The 20,980-nt window shown below is 43.7% G+C and overlaps 1 protein-coding gene across 2 annotated transcripts in view; it reads right to left on the reverse strand.

The window, feature by feature from the left end:
- Positions 1–20,980, reverse strand: part of MTUS1 (microtubule associated scaffold protein 1) — a 128,911-nt gene that overhangs the window by 77,211 nt on the left and 30,720 nt on the right. For both annotated transcript variants that reach the window (XM_090258728.1, XM_090258727.1), the window contains exons 2-3: positions 8,590–10,786; positions 5,134–5,329 (exon numbers count right to left, since the gene is read on the reverse strand). In XM_090258728.1, the coding sequence (XP_090114854.1) occupies positions 5,134–5,329; positions 8,590–10,659 (2,266 nt within the window). In that variant the 5' untranslated portion in view covers positions 10,660–10,786. The remainder of the gene's footprint in view (positions 1–5,133; positions 5,330–8,589; positions 10,787–20,980) is intronic.

Raw genomic sequence — 20,980 nt, forward strand, 5'->3', positions numbered from 1 at the left:
TTGAACCCCTGTTGCATAACAGGCACCCTGTGCTGAGCACTGGAAAGTATAAAAAGAACTAAGGCCTGGACTTCATCCTTATGAATCTCACGGCTCTGGAGGAGATAGATATGTAAGAGAATAATTACAGTACAGACTAGTAAGTGCGAAGTAGCTCAGAGGCCGGGACAGCTCAGCGGGGTGTGAAAAACGAAGAGTGGGCATTCAGATCACTCCCTTAAACACCCCTTTTTCACCTCCCCTCCAACTAGTGAGCACCCTAAAAGGGCACTACACGTGTTTGTATCCTCAGAACCTAATCGACTGCCCGGCACACAGCAAGCACTCAGAACGTTTCTTGAATGGAAAAATAGGAAAGACCGCGTAATGACACAGTTCGAGTCATTCCATAAAGCAGGCTTCCCCAGAATTACTTGCCAAGTAAGAAGAATTGTGTGGAATGCCTGCAAAACGATCGATAATTTACAGTGATGACGTTATAAGGAAGGGAAGGGAGACCCTTGTCTACCAGGTGCCCCCAGGTGTGGCCTGTTAGGCCCCTCCCCGCCCCCCAGCCCCCACCACCCCTGCTGGGCGGCTCAGCGCTTCGCACGCACTATCCACAGTGCCTCGGCTCAACTTGGCACTCGTTGTCCCCTCGGCCTGCCTGCAAAGTCCTTCCATCTGCTATTCAAATGTGGCCCCCTTCTCCCTTGCAGGTGTCGACACAAACGTCACCTGCTCCTTGCGGCCTTCTCGGACTACCCGATTTAAAAATCGACCTCCCTTCTCCGCTTTGTTTTTCTCCTCGTCATGTGTCATCTGACGCATTAAACATTGTCCTAGTTTATGTCCTGACTCGCCTCACGAGAATTCAAGCTCTAAAGGGACAAGAATCTGCCTCCTTGGGCCACGCCTCCCTCCCAGCACTTAGGATGCTCGCGGCACACCAGGCTCTCAAGCGCCGAAGGAGTGAGGGAGTGTGCCCAGACTGTGCACATGTGTAAGAGAGGTCAAGAGCAGAGACCCCGGAGCAGACTGCCGGTCTGTTCCCTGGCCCCGCCAGTTATTAACTGGGTAACGTTGGGCAAGTTACTCAGGCTTTCAGAAACTCCAATTCTTCATTTGTAGAGTGGGGATAATCATAGTATCTGCACCTCATGAACTATAAGAATTCAATAAAATTATACATTTAGAAAGCTTACAGGGGAGAACAACAGGGAAAAATGGGACAAATGTAATAGAACAACAATTTTTAAAAATAGTAAGAAAAAAAAAGTCTAGAATAGGGCTTGGCACCTCATTAGCACTCAAAACGATTTTCGTTTTTACAGAAAGGAACCTTGAAATATATTCTATAGAAGTGTCTTAATTACATACAAATACAGAAACATCTATGAGCAACACATTAAAGTTACTTTTTAGAATAAGTATTAGGTGATAATTTCTGGTCTTTAATAATGAATTTATGCAAGCATGTGAAAACATTTTCCATAATTTTGCTTGCTATCTCTCTCAAACTCTTGCCTAGAAAAGGCTAAAATGATATAAAATAAAAAGATTTTAAATTCCCTTTAACACTAAAGATACGCCAAAAAAAAAAAAATTGTTTACAAAAGCACTAAGAAAAGAAACCTACAGGATAGGCAAGTCATTACAAGTTTGGGATGTACTCTTGGTTTGAGAGGAATTTATCTTAACCCACGATAAACTGAATTAAAGCAAAGGTATACTCCTTTGAAATGTTGTTTTTCTCTAGAACAAAACTAAAGACCATCTCTTTCACGAGGCCTTTCTTTAGGCTCTAGTACAATGGGGCCTGAAGGTTCTTCTTTTCCCCAGTGTCCTAAAGCACGCAGGGGCCTCCTCCACGCCCTTACACAAGGCTTTGTGATGCTCCATGGTTGCTGCATAAACATGCCAGTGGTCTCCCAGGGTAGGGTGAAGGATCCACAGAGAAGGCAGTGTATTCTGTACAGGTTCTGTCATCTTGCCTGACTCGGGCCGCCCTGGGGGGGTGGGGTAGGGGCCAGTGTTGGCAATGACATGTCTGCCTGAAGGAACACACACATTTGTAACCTACAACCTGGTAGGAACTGGCATTGCCCCTGAGAGCGGTGACAGGCGGGACTCTGAAGATGCCTGAATCAGCCACGAGGTGCCCACCAAGCACCCATTTACTCAGCAGCATTCATTGGCCATAACCATGGAAAATCATTCACATCGTGGTAAACAGAGTTAGGCCTGAAAAGGGAAATGCTGCAGCTTCTCAACCATTCCGCTGAGCGTAGGAATTTTAATTGACCAAAATCACGGTCATCCTACTAGTGTTTCCTTCCTTAGACGACGCCGTGAAGGTGCAGAGCCCCTGCCTGGTCCGAATCCCACCTCTGCCCCCTTCTAGCTGCATCACTCAGATGAACTATTTAACTTCAAAGTGAAGGTTTTCTCGTCTGTAAAATGGGGGTAAGCCTCACAAAACTATGCTGTGGGTTCAATGAGTTTGTAGTGCCATGATTAAGACAGAGTCTGGAACTTGGGAAGCATTTGATACAGGTGAGCTGCTATCACTGGCGTTACAATCCTTGTTAGAAATCGGTTTCCCCACTATCTCGTATTATTTAAGTGGTTTAAAACACACACACGTCTCAAAGAAGCAACGGTACTTTGGATTGGCTGACAAATGTCCAGGTTTTGAGAAATGGAAGCGCTCCATTGGGCTTCGTTACCATTCTTTCTCATATTTACTTTACAGCTTCAAGAAGATGGCTATTTGAACACCGGGTCTGGTTTTCTACTTAGTTCTCTGAAAGAATTTATTGAAAACCCCAGGTCAGCTGGAACATTCCTGCCGCTTACCTTTCAGGAGGGTAACTCGGTACGAGTACAGAGGATAACCATGTGGTTTCAATTTCTAACACACAAGCTCATCATTGTCCCGTAAATGGCAACATGCTCTCAATGATCTGAAGGCACATTGTTTTTGCACCTTGGTTTCTGTTCTACTTTTAACTCCGCGGTGATTAAGTTTCCTGTCCCCTACAGCAAACACCTCTCCATGTACTGTGAGCATCCAAACAAGTTAGTTGCTGTTAACTTTTTAAAAACATAACACAGCATAATCAAGTCTTTCAACACAAACCCATAAAGCTTCTGGTTATGCTATTTTTTTTCCCATTTATATATGGAAAACCACCAGGGAAAATGTAATTTCGTTTTAGCTCCAACTGAAAACTCTGAATGTATAACTTAGTTATCAAGCTTGTTTATACAGGTTAATAAAAGCTTAGTAAACTTCCCTGTCTTTTCACTAAGACTAAACTGACCTATGTTTCCCTCTTCACAGCATGACATTATGCAGAGTACAGTAAAGGGGCTTTAAAAAAGAAATGATTCACTCTTTGGTGAGACAGGTTGCCTACATAAAAGAATCTCATCTTTTAAAATACAGGGTTGGGCAAAGTAGGTTAATAATAATAATAAATAATACAATAATTAATAAATAAGTAACACTACAAGAACAAATTGTTTTGCATACTCACAACTGTAAACCTACTTTTGCCCCCTTCTGTACATTCTGGGTTTGGGTCTCATTTCTTAAAAGTATGTGCACTTCAGGTTTCCTGGGACTTGCACATTGTGTGGTCCAACAGCAGCCACTGCTCAGAAAATAAGGGGGGGGGGGTGCTCCACCTGCCCCTAGAGAGCTGACCGCAGAAGTGGACAGGGCCTTACGTTCTCTGATCCTCACACGCCACAGATGCTAAGGCCGAAGGCCAGGGAGGGTCATGGACTTGCTCAGGCAGCTCCCTGGTGCCAGAGTGGCACTGGAGCACAGGGCTGCTAACTACAGGCCAGGCCACCATGGCCATGGCTCCCGGGCGACCAAGCCACACCTAACACCCGAGCAGGAGAGGAACTCCCCGCCCTCTGGCCGCTCCACGAGCCTCAGCAGCAGCCACGACAGTAACGACCAAAGCTCTGGCCTCACTTGTACTCCAGCTCCCCAACTGCAGCAATAACCCAAACAAGGGTCATCGCCTCTCCCAACGTCTGCAGCTTCTCTTCTGTGTTTGTCCCGAGTGATGAAGGTGCTGCTCGTCTTCCTTTTTCTGCCCATATTGTTCCTGGGTCTGCGCCTCAGAACCTCAGGACCTTGGTGCCCAGCCTGCATCTAAATAAATCACCCTCACCACCCGTCAGCACATTACGGGGTCCTCACATGGGAGGGGTCACGATGGGACTGAAAAACACAGCCTTCAAATCAAATCCCAAGGCGTGGAGAGTGAAGACAGCCTCAGGGACTTGGTGGGTTTTTTCATTTCTGTACAATGTTCTCACATGTGTGGACACAGCATGCTAGCCGCAGGTTTTTTTGTTTTTTTTTTTTAAGACCATTCATTAGTAGTCGCTATTTTTATAAGGGAACTTATTTCTAAATCTTTCTGACATGGCTTTTATTTGCTCAAGGTGCTACCTTTTAAAGTAAGGGGTGTTCCCTACGGAGGATGTTCAGTCAGCTGGAGTGGCCAGCAGGCTTTTTGGTCTTAGTCCCTGTGAAATAAGCCAACTTCTCCGTTTCCTGTTCTGAGGTGTCACGGAGAAATCCATAACATCTGCCAACGTTAGTAAGACAAGTACCAACTACTCTGGAAGCTCTCACATTTCATAAACCAAATATGAATTTAAAACTACTGCTAAAATACAAACCAACATTAACAACAAAAGCTCCAATTAGAAAAGTTTAACGTTTTAGTCACTCCTATGTCCCTGAAAATTTCAAATTAAAAAAAACTTAATCTTTTCACATGTAGTGAGGGCACAGTATAAGAATTATATTTGTTATTAAGCATGTAACCATTTTTTAAAAATTTAAAAATGAAATTATTCATATAGAAGAGGCAGACGACTAAATTTACCTGTGTATGGTCCGGAATAGCTTATAAGTGGGTATACGCACACATGTCTCTCCCCAGCCAGCCTTTCCCTGGCCCAAAAGATAAGGGTTGTGTCCTCGACCTTCCTAAACGCTTTACTGACAGGAGGCATTCGTTCTAAAACCAAAACCTGCCTCTCGCTTTCCGACACGCCTGGTTTTACAGTGGGGTCACCCATAAACTGCTCTAAGGCACAAATGAATGAGATTATGCTTACCAGAACTGGACACACGCCTGATCCTCTGATAAGATAAGGTATGCTCTGAACTGAGATTCCTGCTGTTGCCATTGAACCTCAAACAGGAAACAGAAGGCCCCACTTTGGCTTTTGGACCAGGTTTTATCCTCAAACTGGAGAAGTCGGGCTTGGGCACATTCCTACCCGGAGGGGCTGCAGTGTTTGAAGCAGAACCCTGTGAAGAAAATAGCATGTTAGCTCAGCTCACACCTTCCCGGTGCGACTCCCTTGCAGTGTTAGCTACATGAAAGGAACAGTTTGCTCCTACGCTGCAGTCTTGTTGCGAGAATTTTTATTGAATTTATTGGAGTGACATTGCGTGACAAAACAGTTTCTAACCTACAGATCTCAGACTCAAGATTACAATGGCAACTGAATTGCCACCCTCCCAACCTACTGTACGTGTTTCAGACTTGCCAGCTCCCACCATCGTGGGCATAAGCCCGTTCCTTTAAATCAACCTCTATTATCTATCTATAGGTACATACAGACACATATACATTGATCTATATCTATATATATGTATACACAAATATAAGCATCTATCTTTACACATACATACTGCTCTGGACTGAATGTTTGTCCCCCCCCCCCCCCCACACACACACAAATTTATAAATTGAAAACCTAATCCCCCATGTGACATTTGGAGGTGGGGCCTTTGAAAGTTGATGAAGTCTTGAGGGTGCAGCCCTCAGGAACGGGATTAGTGCCCTTATAAAAGTGACCCAGAGTACACTGTTCCCATCTCCCTCCATGTGAGGTTACAGGGAGGAGATGGCTGTCTGTGAAGATGTGGACTCTCACCTGACACCACATTTGCTGCTGCCTTGATCTTGGACAGCCTAGGCTCCAGAATTGGGAGAAATCAATGCCAGGTGAATATTTAATGCCCCTTCTCACTAAAAAGAAATTCAAACTCTTCAAAGTTTACTCTTAAAATCGTCATCATCTGCCTTCTGTGCCCATCAGTGAAGCTGTTTGTTCCCAGAGATGGCCAATGCCACGCCCTCGCAGGCCTTCTCTACGGCATCTGATGACGATGAGTCCATCGTTCTTGGGTTTCTCCCTCACAGCTCCTCCTGGTTTTCCTTCTACCTGTTTGCTTATTCCTTCTCTGACTCCTATTCTTTTATACCCTGCAATGCTAGCCATCATGAGGGTCCTAAACCTGGCCCCAGTCTCTTTTCTCACCATATACTCTCCCTAGATGATTATGTCCAGTTTCAAGCACCACACGTTGTCATGTCCACACGCCGCACGTCCAAGCCAGCACTCTCTCCAGAGTTTCCCACAGATCCAGCTTCTACCTGTATCTGCCCACCTGGCTTCCTTCAGGCACCTGTATCTAACAATGCCCACAACAATCATGCTGTTGTGGTTTACTGATCCACATACAGCCTAAGTTCAAAATGCATGCACCAACTCATTTAATCCTCATAACTCTATGAGGCTGATACTTTCATTATATCCCATTTCATAAAAGAAGAACATGAAGCAGTTTCTAAAAGTAAACTAATTTTACCCACGCATCTCAAAACTTACCTCTTCCCATATTCACCACAACATTCCCGGACACCCAACTTAAACAATAAAAATTATTTCCAGGAGCTCCTTTCTTACTTCTTACGCCCCTCCTGGTGGCATTGTCTCCCTTCTCCCCTGCTGTGGGGCAGGCCTACGTCATCCCTTGGCAGGATTACTGAAACCATATCCTCGGGATCCTTCTGGTCTCACAAGCCTGCAATTCATCTTCCACTCTATCGCTGAGGCAGTCTCTCTAAAGTTCAAATTAGGTTTGGTGGCTTCCCTCTGTCTTCCAGATAAAATCAAGTCTTTCTTCTTCTTCTTCTTCTTCTTCCTTCTTCTTCCTTCTTCCTTCTTCCTTCTTCCTCCTTCTCCTTCTCCTTCTTCTTCTTCTTCTCCTTCTCCTTCTCCTTCTTCTTCTTCTCCTTCTTCTTCTTCTTCTTCTAAAGATTTTGTTGATTTATTTTTAGAGAGAGGGAACGGGACCTGGCCCACAACCTGGGCATGTGCCCCGACCAGGAATCGAACCGGCAACCTTTTGGTTTTCAGGCCAGTGCTCAATCCACTGAGCCACACCAGCCAGGGCTAAAGTCAAGTCTTCTTAACAAGGCACAAAAAGCCCTTTTGGACAAGTTGGCCCCTGCCATCTTCCTTCTACAGCTTATAGCTATGGTTCTGCACTCATGGTTCCCATCACACTCACTACCTGGAGTCCCCCTTAATGAGGACATCCTGAGTCCTCATCTTTGTACATGTTATCATTCCACCCAGAATACCCTTTCAATGAATGCACACTTGCCCTTTAAATTCCAGCTAGCGGCTAACACAGCATTTCCCCGAGAAGCCTTCCTTGGCCACTCCCCCCACGGCCCCTACCCCAATCTGCCCTCTGCAACCGTGCAGCCTATATATGGCCCCAGCTTAATCCTAACATACACCTTTGGTTTATCTTCTAATGTCACCCATTGCACTAAACACTAGGATTGGCTGGCGGGGGTCTTTCTCCTCTGTACCCCAACAGTCACCATTACCTACAGCATATAAGTGTTCCCATGCTACATATAGGAAATGAGAGCCAGAGCCCTGCTCCAAGAACAAATCCCATTTGTAGACTCCCTTTACATAAAGAAAAATCGAGCCACCTAGAGCCTCCCAGAGACTAAGTAACTTCCCTGAGGCCACTTTGCCAGTGAGCAAATTCTTTTTTGTTTAAATGGAACGATCAGACTCCCTGTCAAAAATCTGACAGCTGCTACAGAAAACATACTGATTTTTCACTACATAAGAATAAAATGGATTTTGTTTATTTCATGTACCCAGAAACCAACACGATTGGGCTGCAAGAGACCTTTGACATCACCTTGGGGTCTCAAAAGATGACTGGCCCAAAGTCACATGAGCTGCTCAGAGGCAGAACCCAGAGTCCTCCTGTTCACAGGACAAGACAGCACTTCCCAGAGCTGCTTCCTGAGCAGGAGACCAGGTATGGTTTTTATGTCCACACTGTTTACCAGCACTTGCCCGCCAGTTCTAAACTGTGATCCAATACATTTTAAAGTTCACTAAAAAAAGCTTTTTATTTTCATGAATATAAAGCGATCAGATGTTTAATTCAAATAACTAATTACATTCAATATTAAAGTAATCTGTTCTTTTAGCTTACTGTTCTATCAAAAGGAACATTAATACTCAATACAAAATACTGAACTTCAGGGAGTTTTTTCCCAATATGCAGGGTTCCGATTAACATCCTAATATGTACTGACAAAAGAATTATGACTAATACATTAACACCTGGAAGCAGATCTGCACACCTAGTTCTGCAAACTTATTCACGATTAGTGGATAAGCAATTACTAATACCTCTCTCAATTTCCTCCGCCATTCCCAGGTAAAAGTTTCACTTACCACAAACAGAGACCCATATTCAAAGTTCTCATGGATAATTTCCTTTTTTAGTTCTTGTTGTTCCAGAGATGTCCCACTTTCTTTTTCACCCTCTTCTGGGCTAATCCTTTGAACGTTGGAAACATATGTCCTTTCCAAACAGTCTGTGCTTTCCATTTTAACAGGGAACGGGTCTTTGTGCTTCTGAAAAACCGAAGCCACAGACCCAGGCTCACACGCTGAATTGGAAGAACTTGCTTTGTCAACATCTTCTTGATTTGATTTCAAGGCAGATGTTGTTCTTGAAACCTTGTGGGAAGCACTTTTAGAATGAGTTGCAACATGCTCAGCCTGGCTAGTAATGAGTTTATTCAATTGCTGCTTCTGTGTCTTGTTAATTGGGAGGTCTGCTTTTGTGTCTGCATTCAAGTCAGATCTTAGTTTTTTGCTCAGAACGGTCAACTGTCTTGAGGAGGATACCGTTGAGGGTGACGAGGCACTGGTTAACTGGGGTCTGGGTGTGACCTTTGACAAAGCAGGGTCGTTAGACTGCAATGCTGGTCTAGACATAACTTTTGCTTTGACATTCTTAAAGTTTGGTCTTGGGTAACTTATGATTTTGTTTTTTCTGACCTTGCTGCCTATCGAGGTATTTGTTTTGGTTGGTAGTTTTCCTAGATTAGGTTTAGTCAGCTCTCGATTACTGTTCTCCACTTTCCTACAGTTCTCCGTCGCGTCAACAGGTGACATAAAGAAGGCTGCACTCATGGTCTTGAGGACTGGCGTGGATGTGCAAATTGTGTCATTTGTGCTAATGATCATATCATTTTCATCCCAAGCCAGCTCAAATGCTGAAGCCAGCTTTTCTGCTGGTGGGCTGCTTGGTACCAGTTCTATGGTGTGATTTTGGATTCCCAAATCCTTTTCATCGGGGGCAATTTGCGTGTTTTCAGCCCCAGTGACTTTACATTCTAGGTTCAGCACTTGGGCTTCACTTTTATCAAAAGCTGGCACCAGGAAAGGGCATTCATCATCTATAAGACAATCAGACACTGTTTCTCCTAGATTTTGGCCCATTTCCCTTTGCCCGTATGAGCTCTGTGAATGTGTCTCACTATCTGGTTCCTCTTTAGGTAAACAAAAGAGCTCTTCTACCACAGCCCCACTAGGGACGTCCATGCCATCAGACACTGGTGTTAGAGCGTGTATCTTGTTTTCTCCTACTAGTCTTTGCTGTGACCCATCTGTGTACTCACTGGTGACATTTCCTGAAGGATACTGACATGCATTTCCAATATCTGGAACAAAAGCGTCCGTTTGCATCACCACCTCGGAAAAGGCTGTGTAAGTTGTATCTTGGGCATCTGAGGCTGTGGCTGAAGGCTGTTTCAAGATGTCTCTATCGGGACTCGTTTCTGTCACGTGTACCTTATCAGAATGGAAAGATGTATGAACGGAACAGGATAAAGATGCATTTCCACTTCTCATGCCAGTTGGCTGCAGGCTTCCAGAGGCATGCAAAGACGGACTCTGACTCTTTCCAACGGCATGGTGTATAATAAACGTGCAGTTAGCATTGTCCACCTTCTTGTCAAATGTTTGGTTTAGCTTCAAGGCAGCTGGGTAGTCTGTACCATTCAAACCCACATCATTAGGTTCCCAAGCAAAAGGCCCAGAGGTCTCAGCACTCTGGTCCTGCGCTGGTTCTGGGGAATGACAATTGTTACACAGGTACTTGGGCTCCTCTGTGTTCACAGCGTGTGCAGAAGACTGGCAGGTGGATTCGTTATGCATATATAATACCTCCTTACTCATGAAATCACTTGAAGACTTCTGGTGATCAAGTACTTCGACACATGAAGGGTTTAAGGAAGTATTTTCACCAACGTCCATGGCTGAGTTGGTTGTATAATCAACCACCATGTCGTCTGGGTTGGCAGAACTCCAACTGTCGGTCGAACAGTTTTGCACAGGGGGTGATTTTTGGTTGCATATGTAAGTGTTTCCATTTTTATCACTGATAAAGAAGGGCTGCTGTTCCTCTTCTGTCGTATCTTCAGAACTATACTCATTCATCCTGAATGTGAACATGAAACGTCTGCTGTTTTTATTTCTTCTCTAAAGCCTTTCAAAGGAGAGGGAAGGAAAAACCATCCATCTTCTAAGTTTCTCAGCACAGTTGGAAGTTTCTTAGCGTAAGGTGTTTTGAAGCTGTTCCCTGGAAGAAATAAAATGTTTAACTTAAGGAAATGTCATAAAAATTTACAAGTCACCACTTGGTTCATTCCAATCTCTTTATGTTTACATTTAGAACCTACAACTATGGATATGGGTAATTTAGATATTAGCAGAAGTCTCACCGCTTTTCAAAGATACCTTTTCCAGTGAGGGAATGGGGCAGAATGGAAGAGACATTGCCACAACTGCCCATGACTGACTTCACATCTTAGAGGCCTCCTCCCTCCTCTCAGCGAGTCTTACTTGTCGTAAGAGAGAAGGAAGATAAATCTGACAATAGTGTTTTCTTCTTGTTGGTTGAAAGTGGCCATTGGTCCTAATGTGTCTAGGACAGTCCCAATTGATGCCTGTCATCCTTTTTGATTTTCAGAAGGGTCCCCATCGTTTCCCTGGAGGGTGACTGATTACCAGACAGAACTGGAAGGCACAGCCAATGAGCTGAAGATCAATGAAGATTTAGGGCATTAGTACCTCTCTTTCCCCTGTTCTCATTCTCTAGCTCAAACACATTCCATTCCAAAGTTGAAAGAAAAGTTACTGTACCTTAATAGTTAAAGTGGTACTCTATTGGAAGTTTCTAAAAACGTTAAAGAGAGTCACTGCATGGCACTCTACTCTTAAATACCTACTGAAGAGACATGAAAATAGTTGTCCACACAAAATCCTGTACAGAAATGTACATGCTTCTTAATAGAAGCATTATTCAGAGTAGCCAAAAAGTAAAAACAACCCAAATTTCCATTAAATGGTAGATAGATAATTAAATGTTGTACACCCATACAACTGACACATTCTTCAGCAACAGAAAGGAATGGAGTATTGATACATACAACATGGGTAGAATGTTACAACTTAAAATATTATACTTAAATGAAAGAAACCAGTTGCAAGCAACTACATATTATGTGATAGTATTTACATGAACTATCGAGAACAGACAAGCCTATAGAGACAGAAAGCTGATTAGTGTGTCTCTAGGGCTCGGGAGGGTAGGAGGGAAGAGTGAGTGCTAATTTGGATGGTACTTCATTTGAAGGTAAAAATATTCTAAAGATTATGGTGACGGTTGGACAATGCTGTAAATATACTGAAAACTATTGAATTGTACAGTTTTAAAAAAAATCATTAGAGAAAACTCATGAATGTCTTCAAATCTAAGGATTTCTGAAAATTAAATTTTCGTTATGCTGTTAGTCATACTGTAGTACTTAAGAAAGGCCCCAAGTTCAAGCTAGGACTGCAGATAAGTCATTCAGATACATGTTCACTTGAACTGACTTCTTCTAATTCTGATATTTAGTGTCAATCAGATGTCACAGTTCTGTTCTGAAGAAATACAATATCTGTAAGGGAAAGAAAAAAAAGACATTCGGTCGCCTATACACTTGTGAATTAAGAGCAGACTTGTTGGTCCATTTTGCAATCTTTTCTCTGCATTCACACTTCAGTGACCTGAATACCACCAGGAGGACAGAAATGACGGAAGGACTGAGAGGATCCATATCTCCCCTGACAGTGCTGTGGCGTCTCTGGCCATGCACCCTGAAACCAGCCTTTCCTGGAGGGGAGAGACAGCTGTGATGTCTATCTTAATAGCGCCCATGCATGCCCATACTAGCACGTACGTGCGCACACACTCAAAGACATTCTGAATCCTAAAGTAAGCGCTCTATGGTTTCTGTATTGATGGAAAACGTGAACTAGTCATTTTCCCCATTATAGCTCTTCAGTTAATAAAGGAATGGCTGAAATCATATTTTCTGGCTAGCACCTTAATAAAAGTTTTCATGAAACAAATGAATATGTTTAGTCCTTGGGTATGAAATATGTTAAAGCTAAATGTTTATGTTGTGAAGTACATTTATTCATTTTTTAGATGTGTGGGAGGGGTATAATTTCAAAAAGCACTAAATATGCTACACCCTTCTAATTCTGTGACGGCCAGTGCTCATTTACGAGATTCTGGGATAAGCAAATAGGAGGCCTACGAACAGAAACATCTAATAAAAGTCATAAAGCTTTTTGTATAAACAGATTTATTAGATTCAATTGATAGAGCTTTTTCTACCTGAGTCCCTTCTTCCAAAGTACACAGAAGATAATTAAACAAATACATACACTCATACAACCATACCCCTTATAAAAAAAACAAATGAAGTAAATAACTCATATGTCAAAGCATTTCAAATTTTTAAAAATACAATAAATGTATAATAGGATAAACTATGTGTAGGTCATTTCTGTTTTCCTCCTTTATAAATAACACTGCACTAAACATCTTTGCAATCTTTGACTACCTTTGATTGTTTCCTTTGGAAAAGCTTCCTGGGAATAAAAGCATTAGTTGAGACAAAGGAGTAAGAGAATATGATCTTCTAAGGCTCTTGATATAGTTTGTCAAGTTGTTAAACAAAATAAAAGGCAGGATTCTTTATAATATATGTATTAATATATGTGTGTAATACAGAGAAGGAAAACTCTGACTCCAAAAAAACCTCCGCTGCCTTGCGGCATACCTCTTCAGGGGAAAGGCTAAGGGAGTAAACCCCGACAGAAAATCCAGAGCCGGAGTCCCTAAGGCAGTTTGACGTTGTAGTCAACACCGGCAACTCCTGCAGCGCACCTGAAGCCAAGCTGTATTGACTCCGTCTTTCCCTTGGACCCTTCAGCTGCGAAGAGAGGGGGGGTCTGCTGCATGGGCAACAGCAGACCCTCCATATTACCCTGCCCAGGCTCTGTAGCTTCAGCTTCACTGGAGAGGACACTCCAGCGCCATCGCAAGATGTCGATTCAACACGGGAGGAGACAGATACCGTGTCACTCCCGAGTCAGACTGCACAGCCATTCTCGGCAGTGCAGATAGACTCTTAAGAAGCTACACCATCGTCTCTCGAGACGGACGGCTGCCGACGATGGATGTGTGTAATAAATATATGTCTTGAGTCTTGCTTTTAAATCTTATGTATTTTGTTCAGGATTGTCTCCCATTCTTCCATGTCATTGCCTATAAAAACATTTCTAGTGGCTGTAAAATTCCACTAAAATCTAAATGCGCTAGGTTTACAAGTCAGTAGGTTATAAAGAGTAATAGAAAAACAAAGAAATTACCAACCATTCAACTTTTACATGACTGTTTAGCACACTTGGGTCTATGAATTTTTTTTTTTTAATTCACAAATAGAAATAAATTCCAACGTTGCTAAGCGAAGCTCTCCATAAACAAAATACCATAAACATGTATTCAGAAGAAATACTTCAGGCAAGTTTTGATACATAATAAATTTACTGAAGTTTTTTCTACTTTTTTTAGAGAAGAGCAAAGAGTTAGAGTGATAGAGATTTGGACACCAAAAAGATCCTGAAGTTAGGCTTATCAGTTCCAGGATGTCAATGTCACCATTCAGTAAAGAAAATAAGTTTCAAGCCCCCATCACTATGAAGACAAAGCCATGGACGGAAAAAAGCTGACCAGCCTGTCCTCTGAATTTGGTCAAAAACATCAAAAGTTAGATATTTTGTCTCGTGGTCAATTTCATTCCTCTTCTACTTTAAGAATAGCACCTAAGTGAAGCCCTGGAAACAGGAGGAAAGCTGGAGTTGGTTATTTCAAAAGGAAGCATAAATCAGCTTGTGACAAAAAGCGCAGACTGACTCAGGGGGTCTGGGTGGGGCCTCAGAGTCTGCATTTCTGTCCGCCTCCCAGGTGATGCTGATGCTCACGGTCCAGGAGCAGCCAGGATGCAGCAGGGAGCACGGGACCACGACCCGACTCGCCCGCCACCTCGGACCATGAGTGGCCTGTCGGAGCCCGGCCCCTTCACACCCTACTGTGCAGCTTGTCACTCTGACTAGGAGTAGACGTCCCTTCATCGTGAACCCTTAGTTTATGCTTTTGAACTTTCCTCTCGGATAGCCAACACTTCCTCTACAGAAAATAATCGGAAATTTTTAGTTAGAATTTTGCTTCGAAATCCCACCTAAGGTTTTTTTATTTTCCATGTGGAAGTTCAGTTAGTGTAATATCCTTGCCCTTTCCCTGGCCTTTTACTCACTTCACCCAGAAGAAATAAAGCAACTGAAGGGATTTCGTGAATTTGGGAAGAAGTGCCTGGGCAAGGACTAGAGTAAGGGGAGGGCAGCGCCCGCCTCAGGCTCTGAATTTTTTTGAGAGGTGGGGGGCAGTCCTGATATTATTTTTATGTATTTATTGTTATTGAATTTATTGGGGTGACATTGATTAGTAAAATTATACAGGTTTCAAGGGCATAATTCTATAACATACGCTCCATATAGTGTATCGTGCGTTTCCCATCCCGAGTCTCCCTCCATCACTATTAATTCCCTTTTTCACCCCCTCCTCCCTCCCCCGACCCCGCTTTCCCTCTGGTAATCGCCATAATGTTGTCTGTGTCTGTGAGGGCGTTCTTCTTGTGTTTTGTGCTGAATCCCCTCACCTTTTCACCCAGCCTCGCAACCAGCCTCCGCTCTGACAACCGTCAGTCTGTTTCTATTCTATTTGTTAGTTTAGCTTGTTCATCGGAGTCCGCATATAAGTGAAGTCACGGGATGTTTGCCTCAGGCACCATAAATTTAAGAGGGGATCAGTCACAGTGCCCCGCCGAGCCATACTGGAGCTTACAAGGGGAAAAGTCAATAATCCAGACCCTGTCTTTATTTTTAAATTTTGGGTTTTTGTTGTTCTTGTTGTTCATCATCGATTTCTTGCATTAATGCTGATTTTTGAAAATAACACACTAAATATTATTTATCTTGATCTTTGAGGTTTTGCGGGCACCACTTACATTCCCAACTTGAAGTAAGTGCCTCAGTCTCCTACCTTAGTCCCAGCCCTGCCCACAGAGCACAAGCCCTAACTGTCCCCAGGAGCAGGCCCTGTCCCACAGGGGGAAGGGGGGGAGGCTGCCCTGTCTCTGCACGCCAGTGACTTCGTGGGGCAGTAAGTCTCTCCAACACAGCTGCCCCTCAAACTGGCTTCCGTCTATGATTACAAATGAAGTTGTATAATTATAGAATCTTTAATTATAATTCATCTACAATTCCATCTATGACAATCTGCCCACCTTACTCTTCTACTTATTTCTCAAATGGTTCATAACCAGAGAGAGGAAGAAGGTAGGAATAATGTTCAAAAGAGAGAACGAGGAATCAAAGCCATGTTCCTGGCGAGCCAGGCATTTCCCCTCCAGTTTCTGGAAGGTGGGGAGATCCAAGGAATCACCCAGAAAAGGCTACAGTGGCTGCCACAAGCCAGGGAAGCACAGGGAACTCCGGGCAAAGGCCATACACCCACCACTGCAGAAAACTGTCTGTATTTTAACAACCAGCTCAGCCACCCTGAATAGCAGTCTTGAAAGGGGGGTATTATTTATTGAGCCCTCTCCAAACTGTCAATATGTTACCTAGGCAACAGACCCTGAGAAATAAACAAGGAGTGAAGTTTGTGGCAGCAAACCCCCCGCGGAGTAACTGGGGCTTCTGTCCCAGGCGACGTGGACAGGCCTTTGGTTCCAGGCACGAGCCAAGTGTTTTTTTTTCCATTGGTGGTTTGCAGCCAACATCCTGCCGTCCAGCGCGCCTTCTCCGTTGGGATGTTGGTGTTAAATAACACGGATGGGGCAAGAGACTTTTAAGTCTAAAACCATTCATTCTTTAACCTGAGTGGGGGAACTCCAGCTCACGGCAGCTCTGTCTGTAGGTGAAGGGACTGCACAGGTACCTCCAAGGAAACCAGGCCTGGGCTACACACCTAAAACAAAGGCATTTGGGCCTTGGCAACACCCAGCTGGCAGCGGGCAGCCTCCTTGTGCAGCCCACCCAGCTAGACCGCGAACGGCGCCTGGCAGCTGCACCTGGGCACCGGCAGGGCAGCAGAGAGTGGGCGGGCAGGTGCCGGGCAGGCGCGGCTGCAGCCCGGGGGAATAGAGTCCATCCGGGCCCTTTTTTACACACTGGTGATCAACATAATATTATTGCTTTTTAAATGGCCAGGCAGAAGGCTGCTGGGTGCCCTGGAGAGAAAACTCGGCTATTTCCAGCTTTAAATTGTTAATAACAGCTCTGGTAGGCAAGGCTAGATGAGATACCGCAAATCCCAACGTCACTAACAGACAAGGGAGAAATGGTGGGTGGGGTAGGCTGGAGCCCGTGTGGTTTTTCCAGTCTCAAGGGTCACAACACCCCTCCCACCCCCACATCCATGCTCTCTCTGGTGCTGCCAATTACCACTTGATTGGATAATGAAATATTAGGGATACATCTTCTCCAGGAGGCAGGTTTCTCAGACTAAGTAATTGCAGAGCAAGAGGCAGGAGCAGCAGCTGTAGGGCACAGCCCTGAAAACGCCTGTCCCTGAAAGAGGAAGGTGTGTCCTAGGCACGGACCCGCCTGGCGCAGCGCGACAGTCTTCGGAAACACGGAACGCTGTCCAGAAACTAGGTCCTGAGAACCTGATGTTCCCTGCATTACCGTTTCAGGGTTAGGGGACTGGCTTGTTTTCCAGGTGTGGTGGTCGAGGGGAGGGGGTGAAGACAGCTCTGTGATCATCTCTGTCCTCTTCACACACTGGGTGCTGAATGAGCACAACTTCTAAGACTTGGCGATAACTACCATCTCCCCCCCCTTATCCATGGTGAGGGTATGTGCCAAGACCCCCAGTGGATGCCTGAAAGCACAGCTAGTACCCAACCCTACATAGACTAGGTATGTCCCTATGCATACACGCCTATGATAAAGTTTAATTTATAACTGAGGCACAGTAAGAGGTTAACAACAACCAATAAAATAAAACCATTATAACAACACCCTGTAATATAAATTATGGGACTGTGGGCTCCCTCTGCTAACAGAGATGCCTACAGCCTGGAGACACTGGATAAAAGGATGATTCAGTCTCAGATGGGACAGAGCAGGACAGCTCGAAATTTCATGATGTTCCTCAGAATGGTGTAAAATTTAAAAGTTGTGAATTATTTCTGGAATTTTCCATTTCATATTTTCAGACTGAGGTTAAGCGCAGGTAACAAACCACGGAAACCAAAACTGCAAATAAAGGCTAACTGACTACTGTACAATTCCATTCATCAAAAATCAGTGCATTGTTCAAGTCCTCTTGTGGACTGGTTGTTTGGAATTCAGACCACAGTTTTCATTATTAAAAGAAAAAAAAAAATCACATAACAATTGTGAGGTTCCCAGATAGCCAGTAGATGACATTTGAATCCATAATGGAGCATAACTTTTGCTCAAGAGTACTGCTGTTTCCCCCAGAATTATGTAAAATACAGCCAGCCTCCCATATGGGGCCCTAAATGTCAGAAACACACATCCTTTGCTGTAGGCAGAGCCTCTACATAAATAAATCTCTTATCCTCTCTCTAATGGGCAAAGTGCAGACAGTAATTACTCTTCACCCAACCACTCGAAGAAAGTGATGTCTTACTCTTATGTTGCCCAGATGGCAAGAGCGTCTTGCTCCCTGACCCACACCTGCAGCCCAGTTGTTCACACAGTGAGAGGAAAAATTATACTCCCTCCTGAGTTCTCCCTCCCTATTTATAGTAAGCAAAAGTTAAAATAGTCCTTCATCAGAAGAATGAGCAGCAGTGGGAAAAAAATTATTTTACGTGAAGATCTTGGTATGAATTCAAAAGTATCTTTACCTTGGTAGAAGCCTACATGAATAGCAAGTAACAGTTCAAATGCTTAGCGATATTGGAAACAATGGGATTAGATTCACCTTTTATTATTAATAAGATGTTGGTTTGGAACCTTAAACTTTAAAGAGGAAAAGATCTTGGAGCATAAGCACTTGTTACAGACTTCTCAGGACAGGCTCAGTTTTGCTGCAAAAATAAACAAGCCCACACTTCAGTGGCTTAACATTAATGGTCAGGGGTGTTGGCAGAGAACTCTGCTCATATCCCGGGTCAGCCACGGACCCAGGTTGACTGAGGTTTCATCTCAACAAAAATTTCCATCGTCACCAGACACCGGGAAAGGATCACAGCAAAGCTTCTACTCACTCTTAGAGTTCTCGCCGTAAAGTGACACACATCACTTCTGCTCCCATTTTGCCACAGCAGGCTACCAAGAGTAAGGGAACTGGATATATTTACACACAGCATTGAGGTAGTAAGGGACCAATTTATTATGCCAACATTCAATATAGGGCTCATTATGACAAATTAGGACCTTCACTAAAATTGGCCATGCCTGACATTATAGTTTCTTTGTCCAAATTATATCATTTTGGCCGATATCACTTATCAGTGCTTCACAGCTTTTAGGAAAGAAAAAAAGGGGAGCGGGGAGGCAAGACATTAAGCAAAGGCTTCCTGTGTGTCACCAATATCTGATTATTCTCAAATCGTAAGGTGGTTTTAATGACCGGTAACTGAAAGCGCATTCTATTAGCAAAAACCAATCAGTATCAGTGCAAGTTCAGGGACAAGATCAGAAACTTGGCAACTAGTAAATAATTAAACGTCCACAGAGTACCCCATGCAGCATGCCCAGTGCACAAGTAATCACCGCCCTTGATTAGATGCTGAAGAAACAGGAAACCTTCCGTCCCACCCGCCTCAAAGGCCACCAACCAGCCCCAGTCCCCCAGTGGCTCTCCTCCTACATAATAAATGAGAAGAGTCTGGCTGCTGTATGTCACTGTGACGTTTTAGAATAGCTAGATTATAACAACTAATAGCAGGCAGAATATGACTGTTAGGCACAAAAGGCTATTCTTGGTGATGCTGTGTTCCACACCAAGATGGCAAGCAGCCCAGGTGGCAGCAGAAAGGCAGAGGCCCAATCCGGATGTCACCAGGGAAAACACAGATCTAATACACATTGAAGTTTTAGGAACTTATATGCACGACCCATGGACACGAACTAAGGGGCGTGGGATTGCTGGGGGAAGAGGGGTACTGGGCAGAGGGAAGCAAAGGGGAAAAAATTGGAACTACTGTAACAACATAATGAATAAAATATACTTTAAAAGAAAAAAGAAAAAAGAAAAGTTTTAACCACCGGAAAAATTGAACTGAGAGAAATCTGAGAGTGCTTTTGCAGAAGATGAGCTGTTTCTGCCACGTATTCAAAGAAAACAAAGTAAATAGGAAAAAATACTTGTACAAAAAAGGACACATTGTCCAAGTACACCACTTGGGTCACAGAGACAATATTCACATGGTCATATTTTTGTTTAAAATATGGAAATAAATAAAAGAAATAGTGAAGAAAGGGAATGCGATTGCTTCTGAGAACAGACACTGGACTGTTCTCTTATAGAATCCTTTTATTCAGCATTGGTTGTCTTCTTCAACTCTGAACACAGGATAAGAATTAAAGAACTATGTAAAAGAATTATTCTGAACCTTTATCATCTATCCTGCTTTCTCCTTTTATTATGAATCATCTTCCTTCCTTTTTAAACCCTAAACAGCTTAGCTCTCCTGAGCCTTAGGCAAAGCTCAGAGTGAAACTTTGTACAGACTCCATGAACAAACTGGCAAACTTGAGCCGCAAGCGGCCTTTTTCTGAACCTAAAATAGTGAATTATTCAGTGGCTGCTCTGTACTGTGTATCCTGATTGGCTACTGGGACCTGCTCATTTTAAGCCAGTATTCATGCTTTAACATTTCTCTGCTATTAACCCCAGGCACTGTTGGGAATACCTGATACAGAGAGATCTGATCAGATCACTGGGGAGAAGCAGGGAGGAGCTGGAGGAGGAGTTCGACAAGGCAACAGTAAGCAGTCTAGGGCAGCATTGGCTGAGAAGCTGAACGCCTCCAGACGGCATGGAATTAGGGGCAAGATGATTTGAAATAAAAGAAGAGCTCTTGGGCTCTCAGGATCTCTCTTGCTCTAGGATGCCTGGATGATTGTGCTGCAGCTGCCTGCATTTCCCAAGGGATGGAATTTTGAATGGGAAGGAGCTCTGGGTACATACAGCCTAGGATCAGGCTGACCTGGCAGAGGGTGGCAGGTTTATTCTTTGGGTGTTCTAGAAGGGGATGAGCTCTGAGGCAGAAGCCTGCCCTTATTCAAAAATTGTGTAGCTTCTATATCTTATGTTGTTTTAGTTTGTAAACTTACCCTATAGAAATAAGATAATTAAAACTAACAAGGGGGAAAAAAGAATGCTAGGAGAACT

This window comes from Furipterus horrens, unplaced genomic scaffold (assembly GCF_987537825.1).
Source record: "Furipterus horrens unplaced genomic scaffold, mFurHor1.1.pri manual_scaffold_12, whole genome shotgun sequence".
Lineage (NCBI taxonomy): Eukaryota > Metazoa > Chordata > Mammalia > Chiroptera > Furipteridae > Furipterus > Furipterus horrens.